The sequence below is a fragment of the Nyctereutes procyonoides genome, unplaced genomic scaffold, assembly GCF_905146905.1.
Source record: "Nyctereutes procyonoides isolate TBG_1078 unplaced genomic scaffold, NYPRO_anot_genome, whole genome shotgun sequence".
In the NCBI taxonomy this organism is placed as follows: domain Eukaryota; kingdom Metazoa; phylum Chordata; class Mammalia; order Carnivora; family Canidae; genus Nyctereutes; species Nyctereutes procyonoides.
In genome coordinates this window covers 9,637,556-9,656,128 of record NW_026575037.1, presented here as the reverse complement: position 1 = coordinate 9,656,128, position 18,573 = coordinate 9,637,556, and the positions used below count along the sequence as shown (strand labels likewise).

At 41.0% G+C, this 18,573-nt stretch overlaps 1 protein-coding gene across 1 annotated transcript in view; it reads left to right on the top strand.

The window, feature by feature from the left end:
* The first annotated feature begins 663 nt into the window (after positions 1-663).
* The window catches only part of LOC129506016 (pre-mRNA-splicing factor CWC22 homolog), a 33,215-nt gene continuing 15,305 nt past the window's right edge, over positions 664-18,573 (top strand). Inside the window, exon 1 of the mRNA XM_055319431.1 lies at positions 664-953. Within this exon, the coding sequence (XP_055175406.1) occupies positions 674-953 (280 nt within the window). The 5' untranslated portion in view covers positions 664-673. The remainder of the gene's footprint in view (positions 954-18,573) is intronic.

Sequence of the window (18,573 nt, the reverse complement as noted above, 5' to 3'; positions counted from 1 at the left end):
CCAATGAGGGTCCCGAAGAAGGTAAAATGGAAGAGCACAGGATCAGATTTGCAGTACGTGTGGCTGGTACTGGTGATGTAGAAAAAGAGATAGAAGATAAATGTGCTAAATGGGAACGTTCCTTACCAATCCAGAGTTTGGGACAAGATTTGGGCAGGCAGGGTGATGATGAAGAGAGGAGTAGAAGTCCCTGCCTTGCAGGGCACTAGGAATGGAAGGGTTCTTTCAGGGCCATCATCCTGACCTGCTGTGCCTGGATTTCTTCAGGACTTCTCTGACTTCTTTTTTATGTAGTATCTACATTTATATCCTACTTTTAAATTTTGAGATGGTTTCCTATAAGAGAAATATATATAATAAATGTATTAAAATAAAAACAGATTGCATAGATCATATGTATCAAATCTATTTATTATGTTAAGCATAATAAATATACATGGCAAATATTTATTGTTTATTATTTTAAATATGATAAATATAATATTTATATCAGAAGACAGAGAAAGATATTAAAACTGTGGCCAAGCCATTATCGCTACTACTGAGCATTAAGGTTGGTCCTCAGCTCCTCAGCTTCCAAGCAGCCAAAGCTTAAAATAGCGCATTGCAGAGTTTTGCAGTCCTCGTTGTTTTTTGAGAGAGCCATTTCTCCCGGCACAAGATTCTGCGAGGAATGTCTCCAATTGGACTTACTCGAGGTGCTAACATCAGCACTACCTCCCATGTTTCACTCGCCTGTCCTCCGAGAGCTGCTGTCTGGCAGCCCCTTCTGGAACCCAGCCTGACTGGAGCACCAAAGGAAATCTCTGATTCTGTACTGTTTCTGGACCTGCCTGCTCTGAGTTGCATTTTACATCCTCAAGACCTGTCAGAAATGGGTCTGCACATGAAGAATCGTCCTGTGTTTGCTGAAAAATTGGTACCGAAGACACTCTCCATGGTTTGTGCAACAGGTACTGGGGCCCCACCCTTGGCAGGACCCTGGTTTGGGCAAAGAGCATGGAGCAGGGAACCAAACAGATGAGTTTGGACTCTACGGAGCCTACATTTTGGTGGGAGGACAGACAACACGCAAACAAGTTTATTATGTCAGGCACTGATAGGTGCTGGGAAGAGGCAGCGTTGGGTAAAGGCAGTGAGTGCTAGTTTAGAGAAGGCTGCTCAGGACGCCACCTTCACGTGGCTCAACTGTCCTGATCTGACTATATGGCCTTTTCCTTAGCAACAGAACACAGAATAAACATTACATAACTAGATACCTTTCATCACGTTGACCACTACGGGTGGTAGGAAAATGTTCCACTACTATTTGAGACTGAGGCTATTGCCAAATTGTTCGTAATAAAAATAACAGTTCATACCAGCTAGGTCATTTCAATGGTAAATCTAACCTGAACTTATGCTACTGAATCCAAGTTCTTTTCAAATCCCCTTCCAGGGTGTCAGAATAGCACTATTTATGCAGCACTTATATGGGTCATGCCCTCAACATATATTAGTTTATTGAATGAGATTCCTGGTAATCATGAAAGGAAAGAGACAAGAGAGCAGATGGGTAGGAAGATGTGCTCCGGAGCTAGACTGCCTGGTTCCACCTCTGGGCCCCAAGAATTCCTAGCCGGATGATCCGAGACAAGCTATTTCACCTGTCTGAGACTGGTCTTCTTGTCTATAAAATACAGGTAATGATAGCAAATAGCTCACTGGGTCATTGTAAGGATTAAATTAGTTAATATATGTATGACACTTGGAACATATCTGGCATAAAGCAACGAATACGTGATAATGATAATGATTATTATTCTAATTTACAGAGAGGATATTGAGCTTCCAAGAGCTTAAGTAATTTACCCCCAAGTTCATACAGGTGGTGGATTCAGAATCTATACCTAGTTTTTTCTGACTCCAAGCTCGTGCTTTTCCTACTATGAGCTCCTCTGTCACTATTAATAGAAATTAAAATAATGTTTCCTATAAGAAATCTAGATCCAAATAATAATATTAAAGCAGTCAGGAGCACTCTCAAGAAACTGGGGTTATACATTCTACTGGTGAGTGATTAATCAACAATCTTTATCAAGTGCTAATTTGCCCAAGGTCTTCCAATCAATAAAAAGTGATAACTGAATGCAATGAATTTTCCCTTTCCCTGCTAATCCACTTCATTCCTTCATGTTTTTGTTTATATAACATTTACTGAGCTTTGGGGGATTCACAGAAGCAGCTGAAATAATCCTGCTCTCAGGCTGGGAGAGGAAAGAGCAGAAAACATATACAAATGACAAACCAGCAGAGAATCTATTCAGATGCTCAAGATGATAGGTTCAGTCGTAATGGGGCTGAAATGAGAAGAAAGAGTATGGTTGGTCCAGGGTGGGACTAGTCACACAGAGTTTGGTCTAGGTCCCTGGGCAAGTGACCAACATGAATTAGCCAGGTGTTCTCTGAACAACAATGCCAAGTTTAAGACCTGGAGAGTGAGGGGCACCTGGGTGGTTCAGTGGTTGAGCATCAGCCTTCGGCTGAGGGCATGATCTTGGAGTCCTGGGAACAAGTCCTGCATCGGGCTCCCCGTAGGGAGCCTGCTTCTCCCTCTGCCTATGTCTCTGCCTCTCTCTCTGTGTCTCTCATGAATAAATAAATAAAATCTTAAATAAGAAACCCAAAAAACAAAAACCTAGAGAGTGAAGGTGTATTGAATAAAGCTACCTGCAAAGACATTGCTAATTCAGTGAATGTTTTAGAGGTAAAATTTTCTTTTAAGATTTTATTTTTATAAGTAATCTCTACCCCCCATGTAGGGGTCAAACTCACGACTCAAAGTTCAAGAGTTGTGTGCTCTACCGACTGAGCTTGCCAGGCGTCCCTGGAAGTAAATTCTTTGTGATGGCTCAATGTTTTATAAAACATTTATAATCCATCAGTATTGTTATGGGAAGAAGTCTGAATCAGACATCCTCACACTAAAGGAATTCTTTGGTTCAGCAACTGTATCAGTCATGGTATAGTCAAAAATGGAAACCACATCAAAAACCTAATATAGGGAATAGTTAACCAGATATGACTGTTAACTAGATCACTAAAAGTGAAAAAGAGAACTCTGCAGGACCATGGAGGGAGCCAACTGCAGGAAGTAGGAAAAGAAAAGAGAAAGAAATTGGAATTATTCAAACTTGAAGGCTTGGAGAAGAATTCGCTGGGGACTGGGACTCAGACCTCCAAGGAGGGGATGCTGGCTCAAACTGGTGTCCCTTTAAAGGACACAACAATGCTGGTTCTGCAAGGGGTGGAGAAATTGCAAATGGGTTTCAGCTTCTACTTCAGGAAGGCTAGGAAGTATTGCTAGAGGCTGCTCACAGGAACAAGAAGCAGACAGGAAGCCAGAATGTAGCAGGCAGGAAGGAGCAAGTCCTTTCTTCCTCCAGTCTAGTAACTTCTTTCTAGTGCTCTCTTTGGCAGAGCCTAATATGGAACCAACTGACAATACAAATATGAATATAGCACAAGAATAAATATGGCATCATCATCCCTCATCTTCAGTCTAGAAGGGAAGACAGACATGGAAACCAGAAAGCACAATGGGTATAGGTGATGCCAGAAGACTGTACAGGTTTAGGGGAGCACTGTTTAGAAATGATTCCTCTTAAAGGCATTCCTAAATAATTCTTCAGCTGAACTCTAAACTTTCTTGTTTGGTTTTTTTTTTTTTTTAGGTTTTTTATTTATTTATGAGAGACACAGAGAGAGAGGCAGAGACATAGGCAGAAGGAGAAATAGGCTCCATGCAGGAGCCCAATGTGGGACTTGATCCCGGATCCCAGGGTCATGCCCAGAGCCAAAGGCAGATGCTCAACCACTGAGCCACCCAGGCGTCCCTTCAGCTGAACTTTCAAAGGTGGGCTTTGTTGGGATGCTGATTGGCTCAGTTGGTTAAGCGACTGACTCTTGGTTTCGGCTCAGACCATGATCTCAGGGTCCTGGGATGGAGCCCCAGCATTGGGCTCTGCACTTATGGATTCTCTCTTCCCTCTGCTTCTGCTCCTCTCCTGCTCATGCTTTCTGTCTCTCTTTCTCTTTCTCTCTCTCTTTGAGAGAAAGAGCATGCATGCATGAGTGGAATGAGGGGCAGAGGGAGAGGGAGAAGCAGACTCCCTACTGAGCAGGGAGCCCCACATGGGGCTCAATCCCAGGCCCCTGAATCCTGACCTGAGCAACCCAGGTGCCCCAATAAATAAATCTGAAAAAGAAAGTGGACTTTGTTGACTAGGGACACATGGTTCCTAAAGAGAACATTCTACACATTCTACACAACAGCAGCCTGGACAAAGGAATGGGATGCATTCAGAGATCATAAAGACAATTCAGCCTGGCTGGACTGTGAGATAAGAAATGGGAGAAATGATAAGAGATAAGGTTCATGAAGTAAGCAGGCGTCAGATCATGATTTTTCTATGACAGTGGAATTATTTGAACCCTGTCCTAGCAGTAGTGAAAGATTGATTGACCAGTTGATTGATTATACTGGGAATACCATGAACAGAATTGTACTTTTGAATGACAACTCCTGATTCATTATGGAAAATAGGTTAGAGGAGAGCAAAGGAGGCCAGTTAAGAGAGTGTAATATTCCAGTTGTACAATGGGGAACCTGATTAATGGTGGTGGTAGGGATAGGGTGGAAGACACAGACAGGAAAAATGCTAAGGGAGTGAAAATGAAAGAAGAGGAATTGCAGTGAGGAAAAAAATATAGGAATCTGAATTATTGGTCTAGGTCACTGGATAGCTGATGGTGTCATTTTCCAAGATGAGAATTTAGGGAAATTTTGCTATGGGTATGTAAGAAATTAAAGAGATAGCATGATGTAAGTTTTGTACACCTGGCTTGAATATTTCAAGTGATAAAAATATTATTGTTAAAAAGAGTTGAACTCTTCTTTAATAATACTCTACAGTCCAGATGACATCAACTAGTACCTTCCTAGAGAGGTACTGCTCACAAAGAAGATGGAAATCATTCAGTGATTCCAGGAAAGATCTCTGAGGTCTTTGATATCTTACAGAAGATGTACTCATCATTTCCCGTATTAAATTTTTTCCCTTCTGTCCACGTGATGATGTGGAGGTCTTTGTTGGCAATATGACAGATGACCGCAAAGATTGACATGTGAATAGATTTGTCCTGGTGCTTAATAACTAATTCCTTAATGTAATTTCTGACTTGAGCACATGTCCAGAAAATTCTTTTTATAATATTTGACTTTGTGCCTGAAGTGAATTCGAATCGATGATGTACCTGCTACTCTTAAACTGCACTTGCGTTTTAGTTACCATCATGATTATGATTAGAATCTACATTTTTCTTTTCTTCATAACTTCTACATTGATATAGCAAATATATACATAGAAATAAAAGGACCCCGGCACTACAATAGAATTGTTCCTTTCATTGATCTTCCTTTTATTCGTTCAAATCTTCTTCCTTTAAATAGAGTATTATCACTTGATAGGGAGGGATGAGGAAATGCAAGGAGTCTATAGATGTCCCAGACTATGAAGGAAGCCATCTCATCTGTCTTTCCCTTCTACCTTTCTGATTTCCCTTCACACACATGTTCAACCACTCAACCATTCGGGACTACTCTCTCTGAAAAGCTGAGCTCAAAACCACCTCTTTCTCCCCCAACTGCCCAAGCCCACAGCAGTCCTCTGAGCTCTCACAACATCCACACTGTAATGCCTTTAGTCTTTATGTGTCAATATTGGGCAAGCTGTAGCACACTTCTATGTGCATAATCTGCCTTCCTAAGAGTATAAATCTTTCTAGAGTATAAATCTCAAGGAGACAGAGATTCTCTCATTTACCACTTTATGTACTTGATGCATACATTCAATGCTAGCCTCAGCTTCTCTGTTCTTTCAGGCTCAGCCCTAGAAGTCACCAGATATTTACTTCATAGCTAATCTGTCCCCTTTGCTATTTATACTCATGCCTCCTTGTAGCTCTTAGAGAATCTTGCCTCAGTACTCAGCTTAAGCTGCTTTCTTTCTTTAATCACTCTGTTCATCTCATTTATTCCTCCCCATAGGTGAGCCTCTCCTTTTAATTTGCACCATATTTACTAACTCTCTGTCTCCCAGCAATACAACACACACATCTCAAGGCTGCACACAACCTTGATAAATGGGATACATGACTGCTCTCAGAAGGAAATCAGCTGCCATAAAAGTTACTGTGTTTAGTTCATAATGAAAATATCTTCCCCCACACAATGTAGCTTGGAAGTCGGTGTATTCACTTTATGACCTTGTTTATTAGCCAAAATGATAACTTGTTTGATCTCTGAAATTTGTTTAGGATCATTAGGAAAGGGCTCTGGGGTGTCACTCACTGACAAATACTGGCCTTACACACAAATCTTGGAAATAAAGACTAAGGAAAATGCTGTTTTTATTTCCTCCAGGGTGAGATTTCTTCTTTCTACCCAGTTAGTGCCTGAATATTTCTCAAATAGTTTGCATTTGCAGGTCTTCCAAGCATCTCAGCAAGATTGTATTAATTTATCATCCCTGCTTTGGAGAAGGCAATTACCAATGGTAGAGAAAGACTATTTGGAGATACCTTGGTTCCTTAGAAGAGTCACCATCAGAGCTGAGCTGTCAGGGCTCCTGGGTGGCTCAGTCAGTTAAGGGTCTGCCTTTGACTCAGGTCATGATCTCTGGGTCCTGGGATCGAGCTCTGAATCAGGTTCCCTGCTCTGCAGGAATCTGCTTCTCTCTCTCTGCCTGCCAATCCCCCTGCTTATGTTCTCTCCCCCCTGTCAAATAAATAAAATATTTTTTAAAAAAAAATCTATATATATAAAAAAGAACTCCCATACTCCACTATTGTATACTAATTTCCTTTTTAGGTAGTTCCCTCTGTCCTGAAAAATTAGGAGAGAAGTATACTATCTTCCCCATCTTGTGAGCTCTTGGCCATAAAGAATAGAAAGAATTTCAAATAGCAGCTGAAAAAAAATGTGAGAAAACCTGTTTACTGATCACTGTTCCTACCTCCTCAGGTGCTTTATCTCTGTCACAGAGGGTAAATGGAAAAACTATATCCTATAGAATATTTCACTTTAATTCCTCCTTGCCTTGGCATGGCCCCCCTGCCCAACACCACTTTGCTACCACAATCATGATATCCTGTGTCCACTTCTAACCTTAGTTTTTAGCAACACTATATGTTGGGTGAAATGAGATTTTTGCCCTACATATATTTTAACTGAACATTGTCTATGCGTCAGAGGATGTGGTAGGAGATTATTTTCCAACAAGGATATAAAATTTACCCTATTAACTTTGTTAGTGATGCCTCCTGGGTTACACCAACACCATTATCAGTTTGAAACCATTCAATGATGAGGTTGAATTTGTTAAATCCCGGGATTATTTGAATTTCAGAGGAGGTTGATTTAGTGGCTCAATGTTGTCCTCAATGACCCGATTTTTCTGCCTTCCCTCATCATAAGCATCATCATAAGGCTGTCCTCCCTCACGGTGTCAACATGGCCCCAGCAATCTCAAGCTTTATGTCCACACAGCACACCAACCAGGAAAGAATACTTTTCTTTCCAAGCATTTTAATGAAGGCTATGTGACCATGTCTGAGCTGACTGGGGTCAGGCTGCTGGGCTTTTTTGATTGGGTTAAGAATGTAAGAACTCATCCCTAGGGCTCTGGGTTGGATCAGCTTCTCCAGAGCTATTTTACTTGCCCATTGTACTCATTTCTTTTTTAGTATATCCTATCACCTCAGGCCAGGCCTCATCAGGTCATGCCTGGTTACCAAGAATATCTCAGCTAAACTCAAAGAGATGTCTCCTCCCCATTCAGTCTACAATCACTTATTTAAGTGTTGCTTGTTCTTCTTTCCTATGTCACCACCTTTTCATCTTTATTTCCTCCTGTTTGACACATCCCAAGATTCTATTTATGTTCCAATATTCTTTGCAGTACAGTTTAGACCCTCTCTCCTCTGTTGGCATGATTATTCCTCAATTTTCACTTCTCAGCAAGTTCTCCCCAGCCACCTGCTAATTCCACCTTAGTACTCCCCAAATACACTCTTCCAAACCTCTACTCACCCATCAAGATATAAAATCTCTAGGGACACCTGGGTGGCTCAGAGGTTGAGCATCTGCCTTTGGCTCAGGGTATGATCCCACGGAGTCCTGGGATCAGGTCCCGTGTCAGGCTCTCTGCATAGAGCCTGCTTCTCCTCTCTCTTCCTATGTCTCTCCCTCTGTGTGTGTGTGTGTGTATATCTCATGAAAAATAAATAAATTTTTTTAAAAAGATATAAAATCTCATGCCAGAACACAGACAAAAGACACCAATAGTAGACATTCCATATTTTAGACTTAAATGTGAACTGATTAAATAAAAAAAAATTTGAACTGACTTGTGTTTACACTTCAAAGATGGCTATGTTAGGTTTCCTCTGCTGTATTACCTTTGCACTGAAAATTTGACCAGCACCGGCTCAACATCTTTCAATAAGTAAGCAAATTAACAAGAACCCAGATGTTTGAATTGTGAATTCAGGAGCTTGAATGAAAAACACAAATCTCACAGTGAAATCTAGTCAATAAGAATAGAATGCAAGGGTCCCTGCGTGGCTCAATTGGTTAAGCATCTGACTTCAACTCGGGTCATGATCCCAGGGTCCTGGGATGGAGCCTAGGGTCTCATCAGGCTCCCTGCTCAGTGAGGAGTCTGCTTGTCCCTCTCCCTCTGCTCCTCCCCCTGCTGGTGCTCTCTTTCTCTCTCTCTCTCTCTCCCTCAAATAAATAAATATAATCTCTTAAAAGAAAAAGAATAGAAAGCAATGTGTGGTATATAGATTATCTTGATATTTCAATAGCCCTCAGGAGTTGGGATGTTTATCTGATTCTCAAGATTGGGAGTATCCCTCTTAGGATCTTTTATTTCTCCAGGATTTGGTGATCAGATGTGAAAATCTCTGTGGTTAAGTGTGAAACAGATTTCAGACATTTTTCAAAACCTATTATCATTATTATCTAGGAAATGCTCCATCCACATATTCTTCTGGTTTTGGCTCACTTCAGTCAGTGAATTCCTCCTAAGAACACTTCCCCAATCATTCCAAAAGCAGTTCTCTGAAAAATCTATTTTAGAGGCATAGTTAGAAATGATAGAAGTCAAAGAACCTGTCAAAAAGCACAGATGGTTACATTCTGTGAGAAACAAATGCTTTTAAAACCTCTTCTATTCAAAGCATTAACCAAAAGAAACTGGCCCAACCCCTAGATGTTGCTGAGACCCCTGTCAGTTGGTTCTTTGCTAACATTGATATAAATGATTTTAGTTCGTCATAAAAAAATATTTATTAATCCATTAAAATACAATATTGTCAAATAGGGGCTTCAAGGGATGTATGAGTGAACAGATAGTGGGGGATAGATATGCCATAAAGCAAATAACCTAAAATATTAATGGTAGGAATCTAGGTGGTGTGTTTATCGGTGCTCGCTGACTGATTCTTTCAATTTTTGTATATGTTTGAAATTCTTCAAAATATAACATTGGAGAAAAAGCAGGATGTTCAACAATGATATGAATCAGATTAGCAAGTTGGTACATGGACAGACTGTTGGAAGATGCCCATAAGCAATGGAGAGGAATCTGTATAAACACAGGCATTATGGGGTAAGGTTGGCAGTCACTGGGCAAGATCCGAGAGAAGTTAACATCTGATAGTTCCTGTGAGAGACTCTCAGAGGGTAGACAATAGACACAGCCAGTGGAAGATAAGTTCTATTCAGTATCATTTCTCTCACTACTATTAAATGCCCCTTTTCTGAACGCTCTGGAGGGAGGGAAGAGAAAGCCCAGACTCCTGTGTCAAGTGCTTTGCCGAAAATATCGCCTTTACTTCTTGTAGCATGCATGAAACCACGTTTTATAGTGCTCATTTCCTTTTTGCCTTCACAGGATCCTTACCCCATTTTCAGATAAAAACACAACAGTTTTCCTAGGGAGACTAACCCTCCATCACTGAATGCAGAGCTGATGGCATATCCTGCTGAATTAAAGGTGTGGAAAGTAACATGAGCAAGGGGAGATCAGTAAATTTGGATCTTCAGGAAATTTGAGTCTTGAGCAGTCATGGATGGAGAATGGTTGGAACTAACAACATGGAAGCCTTGAAGAATGTGTTCATTAATTGTTACTACCTATCGAACTCTCTGAAATCCTGTCATTTTGATTGGCTAGTGTTGTTTCTGTTGTTTGCGAACAAAGAACTCTAGCTAGCAGAAGCAATGTAGTTCCCATTTCAGAAATATGGAAACCCAGGACACCTGGGTGGCTCAGTGGTTGAGCATCTGCCTTTGGCTCAGAGTGTGATACTGGGGTCCTGGGATCGAGTCCCGCATCAGGCTTCCCACAGGGAGCCTGCTTCTCCCTCTGCCTGGGTCTCTGTGTCTCTCATGAATAAATAAATAAATAAAATCTTTAAAAGAAAGAAAGAAAGAAGGAGACCTAAGCATCAGAGAGATCAAATGTTTTGGCTCAGGTTGCCATTTGATATTTGTCACCAAGACTCTCTAACTCCAAAACCTGTCTCCTTTACTTACTCTACCATGCTTTCTCAAGTGCTGCAGACTGGATTCAAATCTGGCCTGGGTAGGTAAGTTTGGGAAGGCTGTGTACCAATTTCTAAATGTCAATTTCCTGATCTCTAAAATGGAGTAACAATAGTCATGTATATCATAGAATTGCTGTAGAATAATATAAGCTAATTCATGTGAGATGTTTGGGCACAGAGCCTGCGACATAAGAAATGTTTGATAAATGTTAGTTGCTCTGATGATGCTGGCAATGATGATGATGATGATGATGGTCTCAGTGAGGGTTCCAGCAGGAAAAAGAGGGTATTTGAAGAGATGGATGAAGGAACTGATTAGAAAAGTAAGGACAAGTTTAAGGAAACACAGAAAGGGTTAGGTGAAGGACCCCAGGACTAGAAATAACAGCAAGCTGTAGAGAATGCCTGCCCAGCATGGGCTGGGGTCCCTAGCTATGCTTCTAAAATTGGGGCTGTGCCTGACACTGTCAACTGTAGCCTTGCATGGAGGGAGCCAGGAAAGTAAATACCCTGCCCTTTCCCTCTCAGTTTACCTCCCAATCTCCTGTCAGTGCCTTGAATTGGCCAAACTGAGCCAGAAGTCAGAGGACAAGGAAGTCTGGTTGCTGCTGTCCATAAAGGACACAAGGCAGGCTGGAGAAGAGCGGAGACACACTTTTACCTTGAGACACATTTCACCTCAGCATCCTTTTATATGGGGGGAAAAAAACTTGTGGGACACCTGGGTGGCTCGGTTGGTTAAGTGGCCAACTCTTTATTTTGGCTCAGGTCATGATCTAAGGGTCGTGGGAACAAGCCCTGCTTCAGGCTCCATGCTCAGCAGGGAGCCTTCTTCTCTGCCTCTCTCCCTCGGGCTCCTTTCCCTGCTCTCTCTCTCTCTCTCTCTCTCTCTCTAAAATGAATATAGTAATCTTAAGAAAAACAAAAAACAAAAAACTTGTGTCCTCAATACAGAGGACACAGCTACCATTCATTACAGATGATACGAATTCATTCAAACTTTCACCTAAACCTAAGATGTTAGCCACTACTAGCACCTTTTGTATAAGGTTGCAGAGAATAAAGTCATAAAAAATGACTAACATAAAACATAACTGCACAGTCCTGTTTCTGAGCTAATGTGCAGACTAAGCTGAGAAACATAGTTTCATTCAACTACCACCAATTCTAGGCTCTCCAGCCCCTCAGCTGGATCAGGGTGCTTATAGGCAAGAAAGTTTTAAGACAATTTGGGGGTTCAAGGTTCTTAGTCTTGTCAGTGTTCACCCAAATGTTCCCATCCCGTGTCTGAAGGTCACATTCCCTCCTCTGACCCTTAATAAATCAGACACTGATGTTGCAGCTCTCAGACTCAAGATTGATCCTTACTCAGATCAAACATGTACCGAAGGGGGTAAGCTCCATTGTTAAAGCTGCCAGAGAGGTTTTCTAATTTTCTACTCGTGCCCTGACTGGATCTTCAAATCGACACTTTGATCTGTGTATGTTATTTTGGACTAACAGAAAAAGCTAACTCATGCCACTGTCTTGAAAGCTTCCACTGTCGTTGTAGTACCTAAGGACCATGGCCAATTGATTTTCTCAATACCTTGCCCTCCACCTGCACTGCTTCCCAATCTCTGTTACTAGGAATAAGTTGAATAACGTGCTATGGATTATGCATATTCCATTTTCCTTCACCAAGAAAGTTCTACGTTAGCAATGTGTGTCAGTTTCCAATTGCTACCATAGCAAATTACCATGAACTGACCACTAAAAAAGATACGTATTTATAATCTGACTGCCCTGTAGGTCAAAAATCACATAGGACTCACTGGGCTAAAATCAAGGCATCAACAGGGCTGTACTCTTGCTGAAGACTCTAGAGGAGGATCTGTTTCCTTGACTTTTCCATTTCTAGAGGCTGCCTGCATTTCATGGCTCATAACCCCCTTCCATGTTTAAAGTCAGAAATGGCTGGTTGGTCTTTTATACCTTATACCACTCCGACACTGATTTTCTGCCTTTCTCTTCCACTTTAAGGACCCTTGTGATTACACTGGGTCTACCTGAATAATCCAGGATAATCTTCCTATCCTGAGGTCAGCTGATTAGCAACCTTAATTCTACCTGCATTCTTTTTTTTTTTAAGATTTTATTTATTTATTTATTTATGAGACAGAGAGAGAGAGAGAGAGAGAGAGAGAGAGAGGCAGAGGCAGAGGGAGAAGCAGGCTCCATGCAGGGAGCCTGTCGTGGGACTCGATCCCGGGTCTCCAGGATCACATCCCAGGCCAAAGGCAGGCGCCAAACCACTGAGGAACCCAGGGATCCCTTTACCTGCATTCTTAATTCTCTTTCACCACACAACATATTCATGGATCCCAGAGATTAAGATGTGGACGTTTGGGGGAGGACATTATTCTGTCTACCACACAATATAATCCCAATGTACAATTTTGGAGATCTGTTTCTTGAGGCCACTCATAGTGAGATTACTACATCAGTCTGGGTCCTGCCAGAAAACAAATGGCACATTCAAAAGGAACGATTGTTAAACACTAAGTGAAGAGGCAATTTACAAAGATGTGGGCAGGGTTAAAGGAAATCAACTAGGGATCATAAAGCACCCTAAAGACAATAATATCAGAAAGGAGCAAGGATTGGAGGAAACAGCTAATTGGGTGAGGGCTGTGGCCTTAGATAAACACAGCCAAAGCCAAATCATGGCCCAGGAAGGAGCCAGAAAAATAAATACCCTAACCTTTCCTTCCACTCTTTGATCCCCTCCCAGCATTGCCTATTGGCTAAACCTACTCATTCCAGAAGGCAAGGGAGCAGGGTTTATGTGGACAATAAAAAATCAGCATCTCAGGACATGAAGCAGTTGGAGAAAGGTAAACAGCCTGTGTGCATGGGCAGACTATACACACATATTATTTAAATAATTCTTACTGAAGGAGAAATGGAGCTTACCACCCAGCAGGGCATGTGTATTTTCAAATAGCCAGTTAAGCACAAATTAATCTACAGGTAGAATTTATGGGGATTATTTTTGAGCTGCAAGGCCTAAAAGAAGTCCTAGCCATGAAATTACACTATAGAATGGATGCATCTACAACTAATAAAAATAAAGAGGTACCATATATACACAGAAATATATGGACCAGAGAGAATTTCATTTAGTCACAGTGATGACAGCTCTGATGCGAAGGGTTTAGCTGCTAAGGAATCATAACTTTCCCATCATTTCAATAGGACTTTATGAATAAACATAGTGGTGGTCATCATCACACCCTGGATGAAATGTTAGTCTGGCAGTGTATGTAGGTTATATATTGCTTTTCATCTTGCCAGTGGTTACCCAGACACATCACATCATTTTTCCAATAACTACGGTCCAAAAAGTAGGGAAAGCAAAGAAACCAATATGTTTGTGTCAGTCACTCACATGCCATGTGCACGAAAAAATTACCAACCAACCCAACAAAACCACCAGCTTGGCTAAATACTGGCTCCGGAAAAACAGTCTTCTGCACAGTGGAGAAATTTCTAGTGAGAGATAAAGACACAGTCATAGAGGAAAGAGCATTTTAGCAAATGGGAAAGTCTTCCAAGGAAAACTCAATGCAGAAGAAATTCTTTCTCCTTCCTCAGAACACAGAGGTCTATACATTCCTACCTCTGCAATGTCTGGAGGGAAGGACCTCACAGAGAGCAGTTGCTCTTTTTTTCAAAGTGAAGTTTGGAAAGAACAGCACTTCCAAGGGTCTGCATTGCATTTGCCTGTGGAATCATTTCACTGGTAAAGAAATAGTGAGGGCATTTTTAGATACACAGTGACTGAAGTCTGGATAATTAAGGTCAAGATAATCTTCACTTGATTTTTTTCAAAAAAAAAAAAAGGTTAAGAACAATACCTGCTTATTATTCTGAAACATTTAAGCAGTAGGAAGAATCCAAAGTGAAAAGCAAAAATTTTCCTCTTTTTTTCTCTTTCCTTTCCTCCTTCTCTCCTTTTCTTCCATATATATGTATATATATATTCTCTAGCCACTTACACATACATTCTGAGGGACAACTAGTCATCTGCCAAACACACTTTAACAAAGAAGGAATTTACAGAAGACTATTGGGTAGCTTATAGGATTATCAGGAGGTCTTGAGAACCAGGAAGAGAAAAGCAGTCAAACACCTAAGAGTTCCCAGATAGCTCTGAGCACCATCAAGTTCATGTCCTTGAAATGGCCCATGAAGCTGACACTACTGCCAGTGCCACACTTGGATACCTGTTACAAATACATCTGAACGTGCCATCATGGGACACTTACTATAGTATAGTAAGTATAGTATAGTATAGTAAGTATAATTTCTCCTCACATTTTCTACTCCTCTACCATTGTACAAATGGTCCCTACCTCCTCTGCATCTTTATATTACAACCTTCATATCTGTGGTCTTGGGTAGAAGAGTTGGATTGACAGACTCTGTCTGATTGGCTGAATCATAGCTTCCAGAGGGTAAGGAGAGAGAATGTTTGTTTACTAGGGTGGGTGACAGGATGCTGCTGCCAAGGGTCACACAATAGAGATCTCAGATTGGAACAGGGTTTGGATACTGAGCTGTCCAAGACAGATAAATGCCTATTACACAGATTCTGTTCTTTGAGTGGACAAGTTGTCTGTCAACAGATCCAGCTCAAAGCTTCCCAGGTAGCAACCCCAAGAGAAAGACAACATCTCTCTAACAATATCCATGTGTTAAGCTCAGGAGATATTCTGACACCATTTGGGTGCTCATCCCTGCACCAATCACTGAGATCACTAGCATGGGGTATTTTGATTGGCTCAGTCTGGACAAACATGCCCACATTCATGACAGGGAGTGGTTAGGCAGGCACCATAACTGAAAACCACTGGGGCACCTAGGTGACTCAGTTCGTTAAGTCTCTGCCTTCAGCTCAGGTCATGATCCCAGGGACCTGGAATGGAGCCCTGTATCTGGCTCCCAGCTAAGTGGGGAATCTGCTTCTCCCTCTCCCTCTTCCACTACCCTTGGTTTGCACACACTCTCTCAGTGTGTCAAATAAATAAATAAAATCTTTTTAAAAATAGAATAAAACCATTCATAACCCAGGAAGTGGAGAGAGGATGGTTGTTCCAAGGATGATACACAAGAAGACAGAAACATAATGCACATTTTAAGAGGTCTCATGGGGCAGCCTCAGTGGCTCAGTGGTTTAGCACTGCCTCCAGCCTAGGGCATGATCCTGGGGTCCCAGGATCGAGTCCCATGTCTGGCTCCCTGCATGGAGCCTGCTTCTCTCTCTCTCTCTCTCTGTCTCTCTCTCTCTCTCTGTCTCTCATGAATAAATAAATAAAATAAAATCTTAAAAAAAAAGAAATGAGAATCAAATTATGGATCAGATAATCATGAGACCTCTTTTTTTTTTAAGATTTTATTTACTTATTCATGAGAGAGAGAATGAGGCAGAGACACGGGCAGAGGGAGAAGCAGGCTCCAAGTAGAAAGCCCTATGTGGTACTCAATTCCAGATCTCCAAGATCATGCCATAGGCTGAAGGTGGCGCTAAACTGCTGAGCCACCTGGGCTGCCCTCATTTCTTTTTTTAAATTAGGTTATTACACTTTCCTTTTTCAGTTACCTGAATATCACCATAAAACTTCAGATGCTTTTATTAATGGATCTCAAATTTCATTAGGTAGCTCTTTAAAACTATAGATAAGACTTGAGCCTTGATGGGGCACCTGGATGGCTCAGTAGTTGAGCCTCTGCCTTTGGCTCAGGTCATTTTCCTGGGGTCCTGGGATCAAGTCCCACATCAGGCTCCCTGGGAGGAGACTGCTTCTCCCTCTACCTGTGTCTCTGCCACTCTCTCTGTGTCTGTCATCAATAAATACATAAAATCTAAAAAAAAAAAAAAAAAGACTTGAGCCACAATAGAACAACTGGTATGGGATTAGCCTTCCTTCTATAAACAACTACAAAACTACAAAATACAGAAGCGTTGGCATTTTGAAGCGTTGGCAGCACAAGTCTGTGATCCTTGAGAAGCAGGAAAATTCACAAGGTGGTCCCCACAATTGTCATCTTTCTCTGCCTGGGGACAACTTCAGAGTTTGGAACTGCTGCACTGGTTAGGATATTTAGAATGAAACAAGCTTCTAGGAAGGGAGGAGCTACACAGAAATGAGACTCAAAAGTCTGGGTGAGGGTTCTTCATGAGACCTTGGCTAAGGACTGGACTATGCATGTTCTGGGTAAGAGCACACAGGGCTTATCAGAGAGTAGGAGAAAGGGATGTTAGAGATGAAACTGGGAAATGTTAGTGTGCCAGTCCAGCCAGAGAGTAGAGACCTCATTAACACCCTGACTACCCACCTGAGATATGAAAACACCATGCTTTAAGAATAAGGACTGTGACCTAGCAAGGCCTACAATAGGCCCACCCTAACAACACCTAAAAACAAGACAAGATCCGGAGAGCCATCATAGTCTGGAAGTTTATTCTACCCAGATTATGGAGTCTTAGAAAACACCAGCACTTTCCGTATATCTGCCATAACAGAGCATGAAATAAGTCTTCATAGATTCAAGGTGTTCAGCTAGCAAGTAAATTACTTCCTGGAAGAAAAATCAACACTCTTCAGAGGAAGATTATGGAAAATAAAAATTGAGGAATGCCTGGGTGGCTCAGTTGGCTAAGTGTCTGACTCTTCATTTTCGCTCACGTTGTGATTTCAGTGTTGCAAGACTGAGCCTTTCCTTGGGCTCCACATTGGGTGTGGAGCCTGCTTAAGATTCTCTCTTCCTCTCTCCTTCTGTCCCCCACCTCTCCCCTAAAGAAAAGAAGAGAAAGGAAAGGAAAAGAAAAATTGATTACAAGTCCAAATATTTGATTTGCAGACATAGATTTAATGCAAAAATCATAAATATTTTCAAAGATATAAAATATAGTATGATCTTAATGAGCTATCAGATAGGGAAACCTAAAAGAGGAGTGAAAACTATGGTAAAAAACATAAAAAATTCTAAAACTAAAATGTATAACAGCTTAAATGAAAAGTTCCCTAGAAAGGATTCACAGCTGAATGGAAATAACAGAAAAAATAATCAGTGAGCTTGAAGACAGATTAATAGAAATTACCAAATATTAAGAACATTAAGTAAAAATCGTAAAGAAAAATCGAGTCTCAGGGATATGTAGGATAATGTAAAACATTCTGACATATGTAATTGAAATGCCAGAAAGAAAAGAAAGTGAAGAAGATACATAAAAACATTTTGTAAAAGTAGTGGTTCAAATTTTCCTAGATTTGATGATTAACATTGGCTTACTGATCCCAGAAGCATAGTCAGTTCCAAGCAGGATATTAATTACTAAGCATATAAAGAAAACCACATGTAGACACATGGGATGTGTAGACACATAATAATAACTACTGGACATGATGCGTGAAAAGACAAATCTAATGAATAGTGTTGGAAAACAGACGAGTGCTTCTCTGGGTCTGGGAGGGGAGAGAGAAGGTTGATTGGAAAGAATCACAAGAGAACTTTGGGAATGATGTTCTATGCATTGACTGTGAGGGTGGCTGATGGCTTTAATCATTGTCAAAACTCATCACGCTGCATACTTAAAATGTGTACATCTTATTGTATGCAAATTATTTCTAAATAAGGTTGACTTATAAAACAAGAGGTAATACTTAGTCAAGATAACACTTCAAACATCCTAATTCATTTTCTGTCTTATTTTCATGCCTTTAGTCTTTGTATTTTTATTCATAGAAATCCAATTTTTGTTCCTTCCTGCAAAAGAACAAACTGGACCACAAATGAAAACTTTAGACACATAACTGACATGTGATTTGCCTTTCCCCCTCTTTTATAGCAGATCTCAGCCTAGTGAAGTTC